Below are 16,710 nucleotides of genomic sequence, written 5' to 3' on the forward strand. Positions count from 1 at the left end.
CTCAGTGCTTTTGGTGGCAAACAAAAGGCATATTAGACTCGATACATAACGTGGTAAAATAGTAGTGCGAGACTGAAGACTCAAATACATTAGGGAATAAAAATCATTTGTGATTGGTACCCTACCATGCCGAACTTGGCAGGAGGTGTGGTCGTCCAGTACTCCTGCATGCACGCGCCAGCTGTTCGCGAAGCTTAAAGACCCTGCGTCGTATATCTGAAGAGCAACGATGAGAATGAGAGGCTCGTGCAAGTCAAACCATACCTTCGCAAGGCCAGAGGGCCATTAGGTAGTCTATGGGCTTGAAGAATGCTATGCAAACGTCAAGAGCAAGAGTTAGTGTATTGTCGCAATCCCACAGAGCGAGTGCCCTGAAGTAAGTACCCCGTCGATAAGCCATACATAAGAGTAAAATGAAATGCTTACCGGCTGATCTGACTCATGAACCAGAAAATGAAGAATGGCCTGTGTATGAGGGAGTGAGCAGCATGGCCAGTCACCGCGTCCATTCCAAGTACAACGCGCTGGGCAATATTAGCCTGGTGAGATACTATTCGCAGGTCATCAATAGAGGAACAACGCGATGAATTAAGCAACTGACGCCATTCCCTGGCCCTGTGGAATAGTCCATTAGCATCGCTGTATAAAACACGACAAATCAGTGATCGATAACCACACTTGGTTGCATTTCAAGACTTACGCGGTAGCGACAGGGATAAACCGTTTGAATTCATGAGATACCGTCATACGAACGCTGCCACAACCAGTCATTGCACAGAAGATCAGAGTAGTTTGTCCCTAGCTTACTTGAATAAAAACTCCCGACCTTGGAACAAGAAAGTCCTCTCCAAGTCACAGGTATGCGCGTCAAATGCTTGCTCCAACGCATCTGCCTCTAGCCAAGCATCTACTGCAAAACGAGCCATTTCAGCCTCGTTTGCACTCGTGCGTCTGATCTGCAGGCAGCTATGCCAGAGAAGCATCGTTCGATGAATTAACGCCCACACGGTGTATTTACCCGAATGATGGGACGTCATGCTTGATAATCCTAGTGCCTCTCCAGGAAAGAGCAACGCAAACTACATAGAATGTGAGTAACTGATTCACAAGGATCGCTGAGACTCACATTCGCCGGTTCCCTTAGGAAAAGTTCCGGAGGAATACGTTTCTCAGCAGTAGCGTATGAAGTGTGGCCGGCGATTAAGGCGAGGGCGCTCCAACATAATCGGCGGCACCCCTCTTTGCGGACCTCAGCTTCTGACCAGTTATCATCCCACGCAGGAGTGGTAACCCAAAGTGGGGTGTGCTTATAAGCAGCTGGCCAACGCTGGCCAAGCGTCATGGAAGAGCAGGAGCAACCTTTCAAAGGATACTGTGACTGAGTGACATTAGGAGTGGCGAGTAAGCGGTCGGTCGGGTATACGGCCTGCCGAGGGGGGTTCCACGTATGGGGTGCAATCGTAGGCACAGATCGAGGCGAGAACTTGGCAGAATGTGGATTGTCGACATCAAGAAAAGTCAGCCCTAGGCCATGTATAATCATGTCAAGCATGAGTACAGCTGATGAGGACCGCTCCTTGGTGTATTGAGGATGGGGACAGATCTCGAAGAACGCCAGAAGCTAAGAGGTAATCATGACACATGAACACTTATACAACGTTGCAGATGTATGAACTGACCCAGGCAGCTTGAGCGAGCGAATCATCTATCCACCGAGCGTTAAGGCTTGCCTCGAGATGACCTTGCGCAATATCTCGTAACCTAACAGCTCGGTCTCTCCCTTCCCTCCCGTTGCCCGCTTCTGAACTCTGAAAAAGTGCAGCAATAGCGAGAGCAGCCGGAAGCAGCGCGGGGTGCATCTGCTCCCTCGTTACGGGATCAAAGTACCTCCCAAGGAACTGAGGAACATTGATAAAATTAAACCAATAATTAGATCCGCGGAGTAGAAATTGAATGTCTGCAGTGATTTCACCCGTAGCATGGCAACGTTGCATCGCAGTTAAGGAAGGAAGGTATGATGAGGAAGTGTAAATGGCAAGAAGTGAATCCCACCATGTTTTACGGGTGAAATCAAGAGAGGGTTCGGGTGTGATATTTGATGATTCGTCTGAAGTCTCACTGGTTTCATTGTCCAGTGAAGCAATGAATGCCCGAGGTGGGCTATGGCCATATGACTCAAATAACTGAAAATCCAACTGAGTTGTAAAACCGAAATCATTGTTTGTGTCCTTGATTCATAGGTAATATGAGCGGACTTCGTCCAACAAGTAATTAAGTCGGTACCTCAGTGCTCGTCATAGTACGATATAGAACCTCATTATCTGAAGGTGTGACCAATGTAACTGCATCAGTGAGGATATTCAGCGGTAAGGACTGAAACGAGTTCGACCCTACTGAACCCTCTGCCGGAAAAGGAGACATGGCGGTTAATTGTGGGTCGATGACGGGTGGGGGGATATTAGGAAAGGACATGAGGGATTCGGGCTGAGGTTGATCGCTCTCCAAGTCGGTATTAGCCGTTTGGTCTGAAATAGTATTGGTCGCAGACACTTCACGCCTTTTCCTGCGCCGCCGACGGGATGCAGCAACGTCGCTCTCGCTTCCAACATGAGCATCCCGAGCCATTCGCTGTCGGGCGCCAGGAGTCTTGTCAGGACCCCGACGTTTTGGCACTGCATCGTATGTACATTCATCTCCACTCTTGGAACGCCGACTGCAATTGTGGCATTGGGGTTTCGCCCCGTCACAACGTATCTTGCGTGTCCGACTGCAGTTGTGATAGATCAATGGTCGACTCAGTGAGGCTCAAAAAATGGACAAACCATTGAAGGCAAGCAACATAAACTCGAGCACGGGGTTTTCCCTGCGTGGTAAGTGGTTGATCTGGAGCGAGCTCAATTCGCGGCTTTTCACGACGAGTTCTGCGAGCATCAGCAGTATCATCCACTTCTTCGTCTGGTTGCTCAGGCGATCGCGAGGATCGAGATTCAGCATTCGACGGAACGGGAGGGTCGTGAATCAAAGCAGAGCTGAGCTGGGATACAAAGTCTACCGTAGCGACTGGAGGGCGTGACATCATGCTAGAGCGATAATAAGAATCGGTCTCGGAGGCTAGCCGTGGATCTCGGGTTACATAGTCAAGCATGCCAGAGTTCGATCCATATTGAGAGCGGCTAGATGAATCCAACTCAGATACATAGGTGTGGGAATGACCATATGATCCTGGAGCAGGAGAAGCGAAGTTTGGATTCATGTTAGCTCTGGAGTCTGGTGAATGTCTGGAAGGGGTGATGCCGGGAAGAGACATGCTGGTGATTGAGGGGAGTGATTCCGGGTTTAATGCATCCTTCAACTGATATGGCTGTGAATTGGAAGGATCCGAAAGCAGTGTATTCCGAGTCTCGGAAGTGGTCTGCTGCGTGTGATACATGGTTCGCGGAGTGGCACTCGCAAAGACGAATGAACGCCTTGTCGCGATGATGAGTGGAAGGAAGAAAGATGCGGAGATGTTCCTAGTTCCTTCAAAGGGGAATAACCTCCTCCTGTTGATATGTGTTTTGTTGGGTGGGAATGGCGCTGAACATGGGTTGTCAGATCGGCTCGGAGGTCTGTTTCGCGCGACCGCCGTGACGACCCAAAAAGCAGCGTAACGAAACAACAATCAGAGAGGTAAATTCTACAAGATCGAGGTCAGTAAAATCATCAACCACAGAAGAACGGGATATACGGGTGCTGTCACTTAAAGCTTGCAGCAAGCGTCGGCATTCACTGTTGTTGAAGCACCTTCTGCTCTTCTTCCCACCTTAGTAATGTGGACTTCTTGGCGTTACGTAAGTAAAACCATGGCGGCCGTTCAACGTTAACGTTTGACCTTTTCGCGTTTCTATTCGTTGGTCCTCGTGCTTAACCTAGTCCAACAGAGATAGCACATGCAATGTCTAGTCAAGTGACCACACGTATCACCTTATTTCGAGCTCGTTAATTCCCAGAACGATGTTTCATCCAGAGTATCTGCATGTGATGGGTTCATCCACTGATGTTTTTGTTGCAGCGGCTACTAGGAATGGCTCTAATGCATGACACGAGCTCGCCTGCGCCCGTTTGCATGCATGGAGTCCATCCCTCACGCGCAGTTGCTGATCTGTGCTTAATATCACGTTTCCTTTGCAACATGTTCAGCAAAGCTGCTAACCACATTCCTCCCCTGTGACCCGGCATTCCAGTTGTTCATCCACTGCACCTTGCAGTACATCATGTTTTTCTTTTCTTCCGCTTCGAACTTCATGCTGGCATGCATTTTTCAGGTTGCGGCGGTCTCTCATCCCGCACCTCCTGCAATACGTCGGGCGGATGTTTCAGTTGTCACTCAGATGTCGTCTAACCAGCTGGCTGATCTGGCGCCATATACTGAATTTGCTCGTGCTGCTTACTGTTCGCCTACCATCGTAACTGGCTGGCAGTGTGGTCGTACGCAATCCCACCCTACTTTGTTTGGTTTGCTGCGACTCAATAATCGAGTTCTTCTTAGAGGCTTGCAGTGCGGTGCCTGACTTTGAGGTTTCTCTCACAGGGGGTGACGACGACAGTATCCAATATTGTACGTTCCAATCAAAATATCACCTGCCTTTCCAAACATTTCGCAGACTATGTTGGTTACTGGCCGACGGAGAATACTGTGATAGTTGCTCATGAAGGTACAGATCCAACTCAACTGTAGGTGTACACGTTTCACATAATACGACTTGAGAACTTATTGACCTACATAGCCTATCTGATCTCACTGATGCCGATGTATTGATGGAACCCCTGGACCCCACACTTTTCCCCGGTGTCGATAGCAGCGTTGAGGTTCACGGCGGATTTGCCAACGAGCACGCGCTAACTGCGAGCATAATCTTGAACGAGGTGAAGAGCCTGATCTCTCAGTATAATGCCAGCAGTGTCACGCTGGTCAGTATCGAGCATTTTGTCACCACTCTAAAATAACTTTGATATTTTTGAGGACAGGTCGGACACTCCCTGGGAGCCGCCCTTGCGGAGCTTGATTGTGTGTTTATGGCCTTAAACCTTCCCTTTAGCATTGCTATCAAAGGTGTGTCCATACCAGTAATGTTACAGGGGGGCGCGGGATTTTCACAGCCGGAATTTTTAGGTGTGACATATGGTACACCCCGCGTAGGAAATCCAGCATGGGCCGCTCTTTTTGATTACCTGGTAAGCTTGATTCTCCCCTTCGGGATTTGTTCATTCACCCAATTACTAAAATCACGAGCAGATATCGGACTTCCGACGCATCAACAATGAGAAGGACATTATCCCGATCATTCCAGGGCGCTTCATGGGCTTCTCACATGTCCAGGGAGAAGTCCACATTGTATCTGATGGATACGCAGTCCAGTGCCCAGGCGAGTACAAAAGTTGCCTTTTCGGACATGATTGTTTCATCCTCATCTATATAGGTGACGACGATGCCACGGATGCTCTGTGCACAATACAGAGTGTGCCCGACATCCTTGCGGGCAATATCTTGAACCACTTGGGTCCATACCAGGGGATTTATATCGGCACGATCTTTTGCACATGATTGACATGGACTTCTATTATATCAGCTGAACGCTGGGATATTTGATTGGTTTTTATGAAGCAAGCATGACTGAACGCAGGCATGGGTGCAATGGCGCCCACCTCTACCATGTGGCATTGTCTCCCCAATACCACCAGCATGCTAGGAGGACGGGCGCACTTGTTAACAGGCAGGAGATATACGAGCATTGGAGCCTCGAGGCATGACATTGTAGTTGCAATTTTGACCTAAATTGAGGTTATATTTACCACCTTGGCTGCAGCTGAGTGTTGTTGTTCAGTAGACGGTCGCCTGTGAGTAGGCTGTACGAGTGTAAATGCAGTGGCCCGAAAACTATAGTCAATTATTGTCTCCCTGAACTTTTCATGGGAAGTCAAGTCACTCAAAAGTGAGAATCTACACTCAGTGAGGTCCACGGGTTTCATTGACTAGTAGTTGATTCATTGAGCTCCTGCATGGTTTTGGTGGGTGCCTAGCAGCACAAGGATCTTGACCTGGTATGATAAGTGAATGTCAAGGCGTGTTGCTTAGCAAGACCAGTCAAGATGGACTCCACAAGTTGAAGAACTTGATACGTTGGTAGCAGAATCACATCGGATTACATTGGCAGTCATTTGCCAATGCAAAATGAAATAAAAAGACTATGGACACAAAACATACCAGGAATAAACGAATTGGGGACTGGCGCTGGCGGCGTCATGTGATAAGATTGAGTTCGGTTGACGAGTCATTGAAACAAAGTATACTGAGCCGCGTTTGTTTGGTACGCAAGTTCATTTTGTCCAGTACTCATAACCATTCCGCCTACGTGCCTGCCGAGCAGAACCCCTTGCAATGCTGAATACCATTTATAATATTGGAATTCTGAATAAGCGGCGCATGGTTGACATGAGGTGTGGGTTACTTACTGTTCGATGCATGCTCACCGCAACACTGAGGATCTGCTTTTCAAAATGTTGCAGAAATCAGGCTTCCAGAAAGAAAACAGATACAGGATCGGGCAGTCCTCAAGACGTCGCTATAACCGTTGCAATACGTTCCGTTGGCTCCTAAACATATGTTTCGAAAACTTGCCCGAACGCACATGGGACCAAGTCGTCATCTTTCTATTCCTCTGCGCTCTCTTCCCCTTCCTTCATGCACTTCTCGGTATAGGAGGAGAAGCCGAGCAACATGTGATCCACCCAGCGAAAACAACTGGCGAGCCTCCAAACAACTCACAAGGGAATGACACAGACAAAGCCGCTCTCTTCAGAAACCAGCTGCTTGCGAGTGACACGAATCCGGGGTACCCAGTCAAGAATTCTGAGCACATCGCGCACCTCACACGCGCGCCCATTGCATTGGCACCACAAGATGCATTCCCTGATCCGACCTCTCCAATTACCCACTCAGACATGGCTCCTACAGTGCCTTCAACTTCCGCGTTCACGCAGACACCTGAACCTCGTGCTCCGGTCTGGTTTCAGGGAGACAAGTGGGATGACATGCCCGGGCCGTATGACCCATTCTATCTTGAATTCAACGGCATGCCTTGGAGTACACCGACAAAAGCAATCTAGACAGTCGCAGCACAAAGGACTCGGAGCATCCAGCGAAAAGCAGAGGAAATTCAGGAGGTGTCAAGAAAATGTTGGCAGGTCCCAGATATCCAAGACACCAGACTCGATCAGCGAGTGTGCTTGTTTTGATTATTTCGTCTTCCACGTACTGTTTTATATTTACATAAGATGTTCTTCATGAGTCTGTCCGTACATTGTACGTGTCGATGTCTATTGTCAATGGGTCAGCGTTCACATTCAACGGCAAATCGAATGAAGCATGTTGATGACTCAGCAAGAAGGTACTGTCAGTACTTTAGAGTACTTTCACCTCATTGAAACTCGCTGTTGTTCCAGTTCTTAGAGCCTTGCACTGCAGATTCCAGAACTACTTATGCCTCGCGACACCTCAACCTCACCGAGAAGACGGTTCCGTACCCGAGGAGAAGAAGACCGTTCTGGAAGAAAAGGAAAGAAAGATTATCCCAGAATGGAGCGTGCAGACTATGAGCGTGATTCAGACAGGCGAAGGAATGATGATGACGATGATAGACGTGCCAGACATGATAATTATCGTAGAAGAGACGGTCATCGTGACCGTGATCACGATTCTAGAAGGCCTAACCGCGAGAGGGACAGAGAAGGTCAAGATGACCGGCCCAGCAGGTCCAACCGCGAACGGGGTAGGGATGGTCGAGATGACGGTGACCGGCCCAGCAGGCGCCGAAGTAGAGACATCGCAGTCTCGTCTCGTCGTTCTGCATCTCCAAAACGACCGTCTTCTATCCAACCCTCCGCTCCCCCACGCTCTAGCTCTCAGTCTAAGTCTCCTCCACCTGTCGACAAGGCCAAACCCAACTTTGCTAATTCTGGGTTGCTGGCTGCAGAGACAAATGCTGTCAAGTTGACTGACGGCACGAGCACAATCCTGAAATATAACGAACCCCCGGAAGCAAGAAAGCCCACTCTGGGTTGGAGGTTGTACGTGTTCAAAGGAAGCGAGCAAGTTGGTCAGTGCTATATGTTTCTCTTCTAATACCCAATATTGACTTTAAGCAGAATTACTTCACATTCATCGCCAAAGCGCCTATCTAATCGGACGTGATCGCACCGTCACCGATATTTTAATTGAACATCCCTCCTGCTCGAAGCAGCATGCTGTGATCCAGCGTGAGTAGCAGTATTTATCTAACATTCTAGTTGGCATCTTATTTACAACAATTCTAGATCGTCAGGTAATGGAGAAAGATGAATTCGGCGCCTCAAAATCGAAGAACAAGTGCGTGTTATTATGTTTGCTCTTGTGTTTATCTCTTACAACTGAAAATACAGGCCTTTCATTATCGATCTAGAGTCTACAAATAGTACACATGTCAACGATGAGGCCATTCCGACATCACGGTTCTACGAACTCAAAGCGGGTGATGGTGAGTGCTTCTCATTCCACATGAGTATTTTGATTCACCTACAGAATTTGTTGCAGTCATCAAATTTGGATTGTCAAATCGGGAATACGTCCTTTTGCATGACGATGCAACCTGAGGTACCTATGCCTGGCAACGCAATTTCAGGCAGTACACAGAATGTTGAATCATTATACTTTGGCTTGTATATAAGTTAGTTCTTGTTGGATTCCCTCCGAGCTCACTTGCTTTTAGACGATTCGACATCAGATGTGAGGGGCTGAACTGTTTTTTCTTTAAGCAATTATATCCCTTGTCTCGCGAGTTCTTGTGACGGCATGAAGATCAGATGATGCGCGGCACCTCCGTCCGAGGGAGTTTACGAATCACAACAAATTCATGAGACGACTGCGACGCCCAGCTCTAAAATTCGGGGTGCGTCAGCGACATTTCATGTTTTGATTGCTAATGGACTAAGGACACATGCGGGTCGTATGTTATAATCCCAACTTCGAGTCAACATGTGAGCCAGGAGCGACCATAGGGTATCAGCTGAAACCGCAGCGAGGGCCCGAAGGTGTCCGTCTTTCTCGAACTCTTCAGAGGACCGATGGTGGATCACTTAAATCTTGATGGCGCAACCTGCAGGCATGAGAATTGTGGTGCCTCCATGCATGAGCTTCACTTGCAGAAGTTTTTTGGAGGATAACTCACCAGTCATCTAACATATATAAGCACGAATAGCCGCCGGCTCGTTGTTAATGGTGTCCACCCTATCATGCTGTGCTGCTCATTTGCAATCCTTTTGACCTCCAAGTTGCTCTTCCATTTTGTTTCACGACACTATCAGCCATACATGGATACCATCTACACCTTCCAGCACGCAGTACAACACTGACGCAAGCTCACATCCTGTTACCACTCCTCATTGCTCCTTTTTTCGTTCTTTCGTTGCAGTGCTACATGGCGACCACCTGTACTTTTCATGAATTGGTCACTATCCAAAATGGATCTAGGTATCATGACAATACGACAATAAAAACTACTGGAAATAAAATGGCTACATCGTTCTACCTGATGGTGACTTAACGGTAGCATTTGGAGCAATTTAACGCATGCTCGCGCTATGAATCCCATGATTAGTTCTGCAGTGACCGATGATGGCACTCCTACTCACACTTTATCTCTATATGCAAACGATATTCACTGTCCTCCTGTTACCCACTGTTGTCTCACCTTACCCATGCTATTTTCACAGGAACCAATAGAACCTCTCCGTGACGACAATCGTGCGTTGCCTATTCTCATCGTGGCTGTGAAACAGACATTGACAAAGCTCTCCGCGCATACTGGCTAATGGACTTGCACTTGCCTCGAACGTGCTTTCTTCTTTCCACAAAACCTATTTTAACGATAAAATTATAAACACTAGCTGGCCACTACCGCGAATACGAATAACAGCTCTACATCGTCGATTCTTCGAAGTTCAACTGCTCAGGAACCACTATATTCCACGAATCACGTTTTATTCTCATCCTTACTGCTCCTGTTGGACAGTGAAGCGCAAACAGATTCTTGTAACTACTCTCAAAGGCTGCCAAAGTTTCACTCTCTCGCACAGTTCTCGATTTCAGAACAGATCATTTTGCATATGTCCCGTGTCAAAAGCCGTCGAGTTTCAAGAGGAAACGAAGAGAAATTGGTGCAAATATAGTGTACAAAAGTTTGACTTTGTAATAAAGCAATGACCAAAGGTCACCGCTTGTTTATACTAAGTGTACATGATATCTGTAGTCCAGGGTGTTTCATCAATTCAGTAGGTCCACGACGATCGCCTTCTTCGTCACAGCCATGGCCGCATTCACGGACACCCTGTCGACCAGTCTGAATGGGTCATGCGTGTTGATTTGCGCTCCAGCACATTCATGGATGTGGCCAAAGACATGCAGCCGGCAGTTCCGCAGTTCCGCTAATTTGTTCGACAGGACATGGCATCCAGCGTGCTTGCCCTTCCTTGTTCTGTCCAAAGTCATGAAAGGAGGTGTATGTGTGATCAGGATATCTGTATCGTTGGGTACACGGTTATAAATCACTAGAGAATGGTCAGAACCCGCAAACATTGATGTGGCCCAAAACCATACCTCGTGCTTCATCTGGAGTCTCGTACTGGAATGATCCTTGAGCGTATAATGGAGCAGCCTTGCATGTAAATCAGTTCCATGAGGTACCGGCTTCGCAGGAGTGACTGGTGCTCACCGGTGATCCATAGACCTTCCATTGGCGCCCCGAAGATAACATGAATCGAAAGGGTTCATGCTCAATGTAGTGCAGACCTGCTGCTGTTTGACTCCGTACATAGGTCCGTGCTTGCTGGACCTCCTGTTATCGATTCTCTGGATAGCTCGACTAATGCTTAGAGAAATCCATACTCACTTCTGGCAGGAGGCCATATATTGGCTGAGCCCACATCTCGTCAAGACAAAGCTACAAAAGTCTGGCCTGAAATCTGAGTGATGTTGCTAGCTTAGGACGTACGTCATGATTGCCTGCGACCATGCTTAGCCCATTGCAAATTAGCGTAATGCGCCTGGAACATATCGAAGTACAAATGACAGCTTACATCTTCACGGGGTGATCCAATGATTTCAACCATTCGACTGTGACAGTTAATTGCGAAAGGCTACCCCAGCTACTCAAGTCACCAGCATGCAGCAGAACGTCGCCGGTGGGTATGTGAAAGGTGTGAGAATGGGTATCTGAGATGCAGACAAAGCGAGTCCAATCGCTGCCTGGATGAGGAGGGATGGTGTCAGCCCCCTGCCTGTAAATACGCACGGGTTCAGTCATTGGGATCACGGTGGACACGGCGGTTTATATGATCGATCTTTCCTGAGGGAGCAATGGAAACAGAATGCCTGGAATGTATGACTTTGAAAATCGTATGTTGCCCAAATGCAAGTCAATCGATCAAGCTAAGTTCAAGAGCGAAGAATGCAAGAAGAATGTCCTAATACTAGGGCCGATACGCACGTGACGCCGTCATCTAGACCAAGTCTAGACTTATCGCTTATGCCCGAAAAGAAATGGAGCCTCCGTAGGTCACATCTCTCCTGTGTCATTCCACTCATCGTGATGTCGAGTTTCACGCCAAACCATGCCCTCCTGAACCCAAAATTCGAGGGTTACAAACTGGAAGTAATCCCACAAGAAGACACTGTGACACGTTTCGGGCTTGAATATAGACCCACACAAATGGCTAATTCTGGTCGATCTCCACTGTCTTTCAAGGAGGTCCAGAGCAGGATCACGCATAACCACCTGGCCATGGCAAACGACAGTGGCAGGTGTCTATACATTGACTCGGAGCATCGCGTTATCCTTGTCGACCTAACGAATGTAGGCTTTTGTGATACCATCTTTTGTTCCACCATGAGTCTCACATCGTGCACAAGTAGGACAGTCACACACCATCATTCACTGTCGTTTATGCACTTCCAACTCCAATCAGCGCTCCCGCAGCTGTGCAGATCCATCGCGAATACCCATCAGCAGTGTTTCTTGACGCACAGACCGCATTCATCGCCGACGGTCAAGGGGCACTTTACATCCTCGGACTTCCTGCAGAAGGAGCTGCTACTACCCTGGGCTGCTTTGAGCTTTCTGATCACACGCAAACTCCTCATTTGGCTCCGACTCCATTCCGCATCCACTCTCTCGCCAAGTCATCTGATAATGTAGCTATAGCGCTTCTGTCTTCTCGCTTCTATGGAGACCCTGAAGCTGCTCCAACGCAATCAGTAACAAGTCACACGTCTGAATTTGACGTCTGGGCTGCGAGATTCTCGCTGCCTTTTCCAAGCCAGAACGGCGATCTCGCCCCCATTGACATTCTTTGGAGGAGGCGGGGGCAGGATGTACCCATATTCATGGATTATGATAACTCTCGAAATTGCTATCTTCTGGCTGGTAGCTCCGGCTATCGTGAGCTCAACCAGCCAGCCCCACCCTCGTACGAACCCTCGCCAGATGAAATGGCCCCTATTCCGCGTCTAGATGAAAAATTAGACGTAGAGACTCCCCTCAGACCTCCACCATATTCCTGGACACAGACATCCGACTCCGTGACAGTGGCCTTCCCTCTCCCTGCAACAACCCCAACGTCAAGCATCAAAGTGACATTTTCCCAAAAGACCTTGACGGTGCACGTCCAGACCACATCACATGTTGAAGGCGTTCCTCTTCCCCACTATTCTGCCCAACAGCTCTGGGACGGCATTCAAACCTCCACCAGCTTCTGGACTTGGGATCGCGAGGGAGAGCACTCATTTGGATTGCTCACGTTGCATCTGGACAAACAGCGTGAAGATGCTCGGTGGATGCATGTATTTGCATCTGCGGGTACACCAGGTGGAGAGGAGGAAGTTACAGAAACCCTCGACCCTTCGGAGCTCTACCTCATCAGAGAGTCTTTGGAAAAGTACACAGCCGCACTCCAAAGTGGGGAGGATATGAGCGGGCTTGGACTGGGCCGAGGGGTACCAGCGCTTGCTCAGGGAGAGATGGATGAGGAAGTCGATTCTTCGATCGGACGAGTGGCATTCCTGACGTGGGTGGGTGAGAATGGAGGGGTCCCTGTGTGGTCATCTGGCGTTGGTGATTCTGCATGCAACGTTCTGTCAATCGATCTTCCTGGATCGGGTCCTGGAGCATCTATGGTTGTGAAGAATGGTATTGATGGTGCCCTGTTCACCCTGGACGAGGCACAGACTACAGGTTCTCTGCCCACTTGGACGCACAGCGCGACCTTCTCGGCGCTCGCCTTTGTGCTCGCCTCTAAGCGGGATACACGCTTCACGTATCATGTCTCATCGAAAGCGGTTTTGGCTTTCGAGAACGGCAGTAGGGATCGAGGAGGGAATGTATACATCTACCGCGGTGGGCATCCGGGTCAAATTTGGGCAAAACAAAGTGTATTGAAAGTTGGCGATGGAAGCGCTGGTTCTCTGTTAGGTGTTGGCATGTCTAAAACGGCGCAGGGGCACACGATCGTCTGTCTATGCGAGAACGAGCTAGTCGTGATGCACAACATCTTTTGAATAAAATTGGGGGAAAGTACAGTGAACAGCCTGTAGTTCGAAGTATAATACTTGTGATACTACAGGAGGGAATCATGAACCGTCAATATTTGAAGGCGACGGTAAGAAAAGATAGTAATAGACCAAGCACAAGGTAACACACAACACAACCAATGACAGGTGAAAGGAGAATTAAAACATATTGAGAAATACAACTATGCCTTCAAAGGGTCTTCACTGGAGGGCATCAAGCCGTCAACGTTCATCGGACCGTCACCTCGGATAGGCACCTTGAAATGCTGGACGGGAGTGACGTCTCCGTTGAGTTTAGGATTTGGTGGACTAGGTGATGGACTGGGGGATTTCGGGATACCGTCATTTACATCATCAAATGGACTAGCCCCTTCGTCGTCTTCCTGGACCTCTTCAATCCGAGCAACACCGTCGAAGCGCCCATCAGCGTCTTCATCCTCAAAGTCATCGTCAACCTCAAAAGAGGCAAGACGTGCTCGCAGACCAGCTCCAGCGTCCGGTGGCTGTGCACGGGGAAGCCCAAACGTGTCACTGAAGAATGAGCGTCCGCTATAGGACGTGTCCATGTCATCACCACTGTCGTCCTCTTCATCGTTATTGGCGAACATGAGGCGACCAGCATCGCTGAGGATCCCTGATCCCGGGTGGAAAGAGATGCCACCAGTGCTTCCCAAAACACGAGCAAATGGACTGTTTCCACCAAACAAACTGCCTGACGAGCTGTCCTCGCCTCGTTCCCTTCTCAGCTTGTCCCTCTCTTGCTGCGCCTCTCTCCGCGCTCTGTATGTTGACAGTCGGTCTGATGAATAGATTTGTGGGATAGAGTCAGGTGTTGAATAACCATAGTTGTTCTTGACACGATCTTTGACCCAGTCGTACCATTCTTGCTTCGTCCTTCCGTGAAGGAGAGCCACAATGAGGACAGTCATGTTATCGCACCCGATACCTGACCCAGACGAGGTATCCGGAGCAAGACAATGCTCGCACATCATCTCTCCGATCTCCCTGAGTTCCAAGCCCTCTGAGACTTTTAGCCGAACAAAGTCAACGACGGCTTGTGAAGATAGACAGTCCCAGATACCTAACGAAAAATTAGAGCCACGTCGTAATTAGGACTCGCTGTCTTACCATCACAGGCCAGGACCAGAAACTCGTCTTCGTCTGTGATATCGTGAACGGTGACATCAGGATCAGCTGTAATAATTTGTTTTTGAGGACCGAGTGCATAGTTTTTCTTGAACTCAAAATCTCCCAAAGCACGAGACAACGCAAGGTTTCCTAGGAAGTCCATCATAAGTACAGCCTCGAGGAGTGATCGGACGACTCACCATTGACGCGTCCATATTCTACGTATCCTCCAGCTTCCGTGATCCGTTTCCGTTCAGCTGAATACTAGTAAACAAGGATAATGGCTCAATAGTCGAATGATCAACGTACTCTCGCTTGATGGTTTATGGTCAAAACTCAAGGCCTTGGCATTACCTTGAACGCTAAGAACAGACCGGGAATCGCCAGCATTTGCCTGTCAGGCAACCGTTGGCAAAAGGACAATTAAATAGGAAAAACTGCTGTACCACATAAATTTTGTTATCCTCTGTTATCAAAGCAGCTACAGCAGTACAACCTGACGGGTCACGGGTATGCGACGGATCTGTGTTGAAATGAGCGGGGTATGCAGAGACAGCAAGGCGATATGGCGTACCAGCAAGGAGATCTTCATCGGTGCCCAAGAACGCTTTCTTAAGCGCTTCATCATAACGCTTTTCACGATATGCCTCTTCTGAAATTAGTCGCCTGTGAACGTTTCTCCCCGCAAACCTCGCGACGGTACTTCCTGTGAAGAATTAAACTGAGCTCGAGGCTATAACTGCAAAAAAATCAGCAAGTAGTTTACCACCATGTCCATCATAAACAGCAAAGAATGTGTTTTTATCTGTTGTGTTCTCTTCAAGGGTTAGCATGGTCACATGAGCGTCCTCCATAGCTGCAATGAGGATACAGATACATGATATGTGTGAGATCAAAACCACAGCCAAAAAAACTGGTGACGCACTAATTCTCCATCCTTGCATCTCAGAAACTGCAAATAGGTATCGATCATCTTCTCCTGTGTCTGATTTCTTCTCTGTGGCTGTCGAAACAAGGGTAGGTCATGAATGTGTTTCTTGGAGTAAAAACATAGGCTGCACAAGGACTCCCTACCTGGTGCTGAGAGTGTTTGACCCTAACGAACGGCCGAAAGTGAGACTGGCCGTGTAATGTGATGAGATGTGTCAGAGCATACCATGGATCGCTATTGATGGGGAAAGACGTAAGAAAGCAGAGAGTGATCGCTTAGCCGATGAACCGAATCAGAACTGTGTAGACGTCAGACTGCTGCAATTTGCTGACTCCAAGGGATGGAAATGAAGGGAGAAGGTAAATTTTCAAGAGGATGCAGATATGGTCTATGCTGGTCAACGAGCACAGCAAGCACGCAAGTCATTCCTATTTTGTCTTGTTTGTCTGCTAGGGTTTTCAGCCTCGGCATAGCCTATGATCAGTGATCGGTACTGGCCGCATCTGAGGCTCTATGCTACTTTGTAGCCCTAGTACGTACTACGCTTGGCAAATCCGGGGTAGGATATTAGCCAGCAGCAGCAGCAGCAGCAACAGGGTACGTGGTAGCAGAGTATCGCGTAATGACTTTGAGTCACAATTGAATCACAATTAAATCAGGTTCTCAATTTCGCCCTATGACCGTGACTGGCTAGTCACCAGCTGCGCCGTGACTCTGGGCTTGTGCATGTGTTCTACTATTATTGAATTGGCTAACCACAGGGGACGTAACGTATCAGATTAAAAGGTCTAGGTCTCATCCCGGATTGCAGGCTTCTAACGTCCTGTTTCAGACTTTCAAGCTTGTCTTGTTACCAGGTTGTTAGTTGTCCACTAGTTGTATACCACGTATACGTGATAAGACTGACAAAATGTGCCGTTCTTCATCATTCTAGCTCAACGCCTGTGACGCCATAAAACCTCGTGTCGTCTGGCGCGCACCAAAGTACGACCGCCCGGTCCGTATATTATCCGTC

At 48.4% G+C, this 16,710-nt stretch overlaps 6 protein-coding genes across 6 annotated transcripts; 3 read left to right on the forward strand and 3 right to left on the reverse strand.

The window, feature by feature from the left end:
• Positions 1-8: 8 nt before the first annotated feature.
• On the reverse strand, positions 9-3,802 carry F5147DRAFT_684387 (uncharacterized protein). Its single transcript, XM_041436596.1, has 10 exons — positions 2,823-3,802; positions 2,284-2,767; positions 1,680-2,228; positions 1,127-1,621; positions 808-1,079; positions 701-754; positions 602-639; positions 427-550; positions 265-371; positions 9-216 (listed from the first exon to the last, which is right to left on the reverse strand). Exons 1-10 carry the CDS (start codon positions 3,428-3,430, stop codon positions 122-124), a joined length of 2,826 nt encoding a protein of 941 aa, XP_041295164.1. The 5' UTR covers positions 3,431-3,802; the 3' UTR covers positions 9-121.
• Positions 3,803-3,978: 176 nt separating this feature from the next.
• Positions 3,979-5,836, forward strand: F5147DRAFT_792051 (Alpha/Beta hydrolase protein). The gene is made up of 7 exons (XM_041443086.1): positions 3,979-4,467; positions 4,529-4,597; positions 4,644-4,713; positions 4,767-4,950; positions 5,008-5,092; positions 5,153-5,214; positions 5,276-5,836. The coding sequence occupies exons 1-7, from the start codon at positions 4,254-4,256 to the stop codon at positions 5,582-5,584; spliced, it is 993 nt and encodes a 330-aa protein (XP_041295165.1). The 5' UTR covers positions 3,979-4,253; the 3' UTR covers positions 5,585-5,836.
• A 1,596-nt stretch (positions 5,837-7,432) lies between these two features.
• Positions 7,433-8,896, forward strand: F5147DRAFT_79402 (smad nuclear interacting protein 1). The gene is made up of 5 exons (XM_041443132.1): positions 7,433-8,135; positions 8,185-8,295; positions 8,353-8,404; positions 8,458-8,552; positions 8,609-8,896. The coding sequence occupies exons 1-5, from the start codon at positions 7,520-7,522 to the stop codon at positions 8,665-8,667; spliced, it is 933 nt and encodes a 310-aa protein (XP_041295166.1). The 5' UTR covers positions 7,433-7,519; the 3' UTR covers positions 8,668-8,896.
• Positions 8,897-10,146: 1,250 nt separating this feature from the next.
• On the reverse strand, positions 10,147-11,526 carry F5147DRAFT_759601 (Metallo-dependent phosphatase-like protein). Its single transcript, XM_041440455.1, has 6 exons — positions 11,149-11,526; positions 11,064-11,115; positions 10,962-11,012; positions 10,785-10,907; positions 10,670-10,727; positions 10,147-10,620 (listed from the first exon to the last, which is right to left on the reverse strand). The coding sequence occupies exons 1-6, from the start codon at positions 11,373-11,375 to the stop codon at positions 10,337-10,339; spliced, it is 795 nt and encodes a 264-aa protein (XP_041295167.1). The 5' UTR covers positions 11,376-11,526; the 3' UTR covers positions 10,147-10,336.
• Positions 11,527-11,660: 134 nt separating this feature from the next.
• Positions 11,661-13,624, forward strand: F5147DRAFT_744547 (uncharacterized protein; the record flags this gene model as incomplete). Its single annotated transcript, XM_041439679.1, has 2 exons — positions 11,661-11,924; positions 11,984-13,624. 2 exons carry the CDS (start codon positions 11,661-11,663, stop codon positions 13,622-13,624), a joined length of 1,905 nt encoding a protein of 634 aa, XP_041295168.1.
• Positions 13,625-13,721: 97 nt separating this feature from the next.
• On the reverse strand, positions 13,722-15,856 carry F5147DRAFT_79498 (PP2C-domain-containing protein). Its single transcript, XM_041443150.1, has 8 exons — positions 15,690-15,856; positions 15,531-15,620; positions 15,339-15,470; positions 15,211-15,287; positions 15,074-15,158; positions 14,965-15,021; positions 14,765-14,914; positions 13,722-14,717 (listed from the first exon to the last, which is right to left on the reverse strand). Exons 1-8 carry the CDS (start codon positions 15,706-15,708, stop codon positions 13,819-13,821), a joined length of 1,509 nt encoding a protein of 502 aa, XP_041295169.1. The 5' UTR covers positions 15,709-15,856; the 3' UTR covers positions 13,722-13,818.
• Positions 15,857-16,710: the final 854 nt, after the last annotated feature.

The sequence above is a fragment of the Suillus discolor genome (genome assembly GCF_016758755.1).
Source record: "Suillus discolor strain FC423 chromosome Unknown F5147scaffold_15, whole genome shotgun sequence".
Lineage (NCBI taxonomy): Eukaryota > Fungi > Basidiomycota > Agaricomycetes > Boletales > Suillaceae > Suillus > Suillus discolor.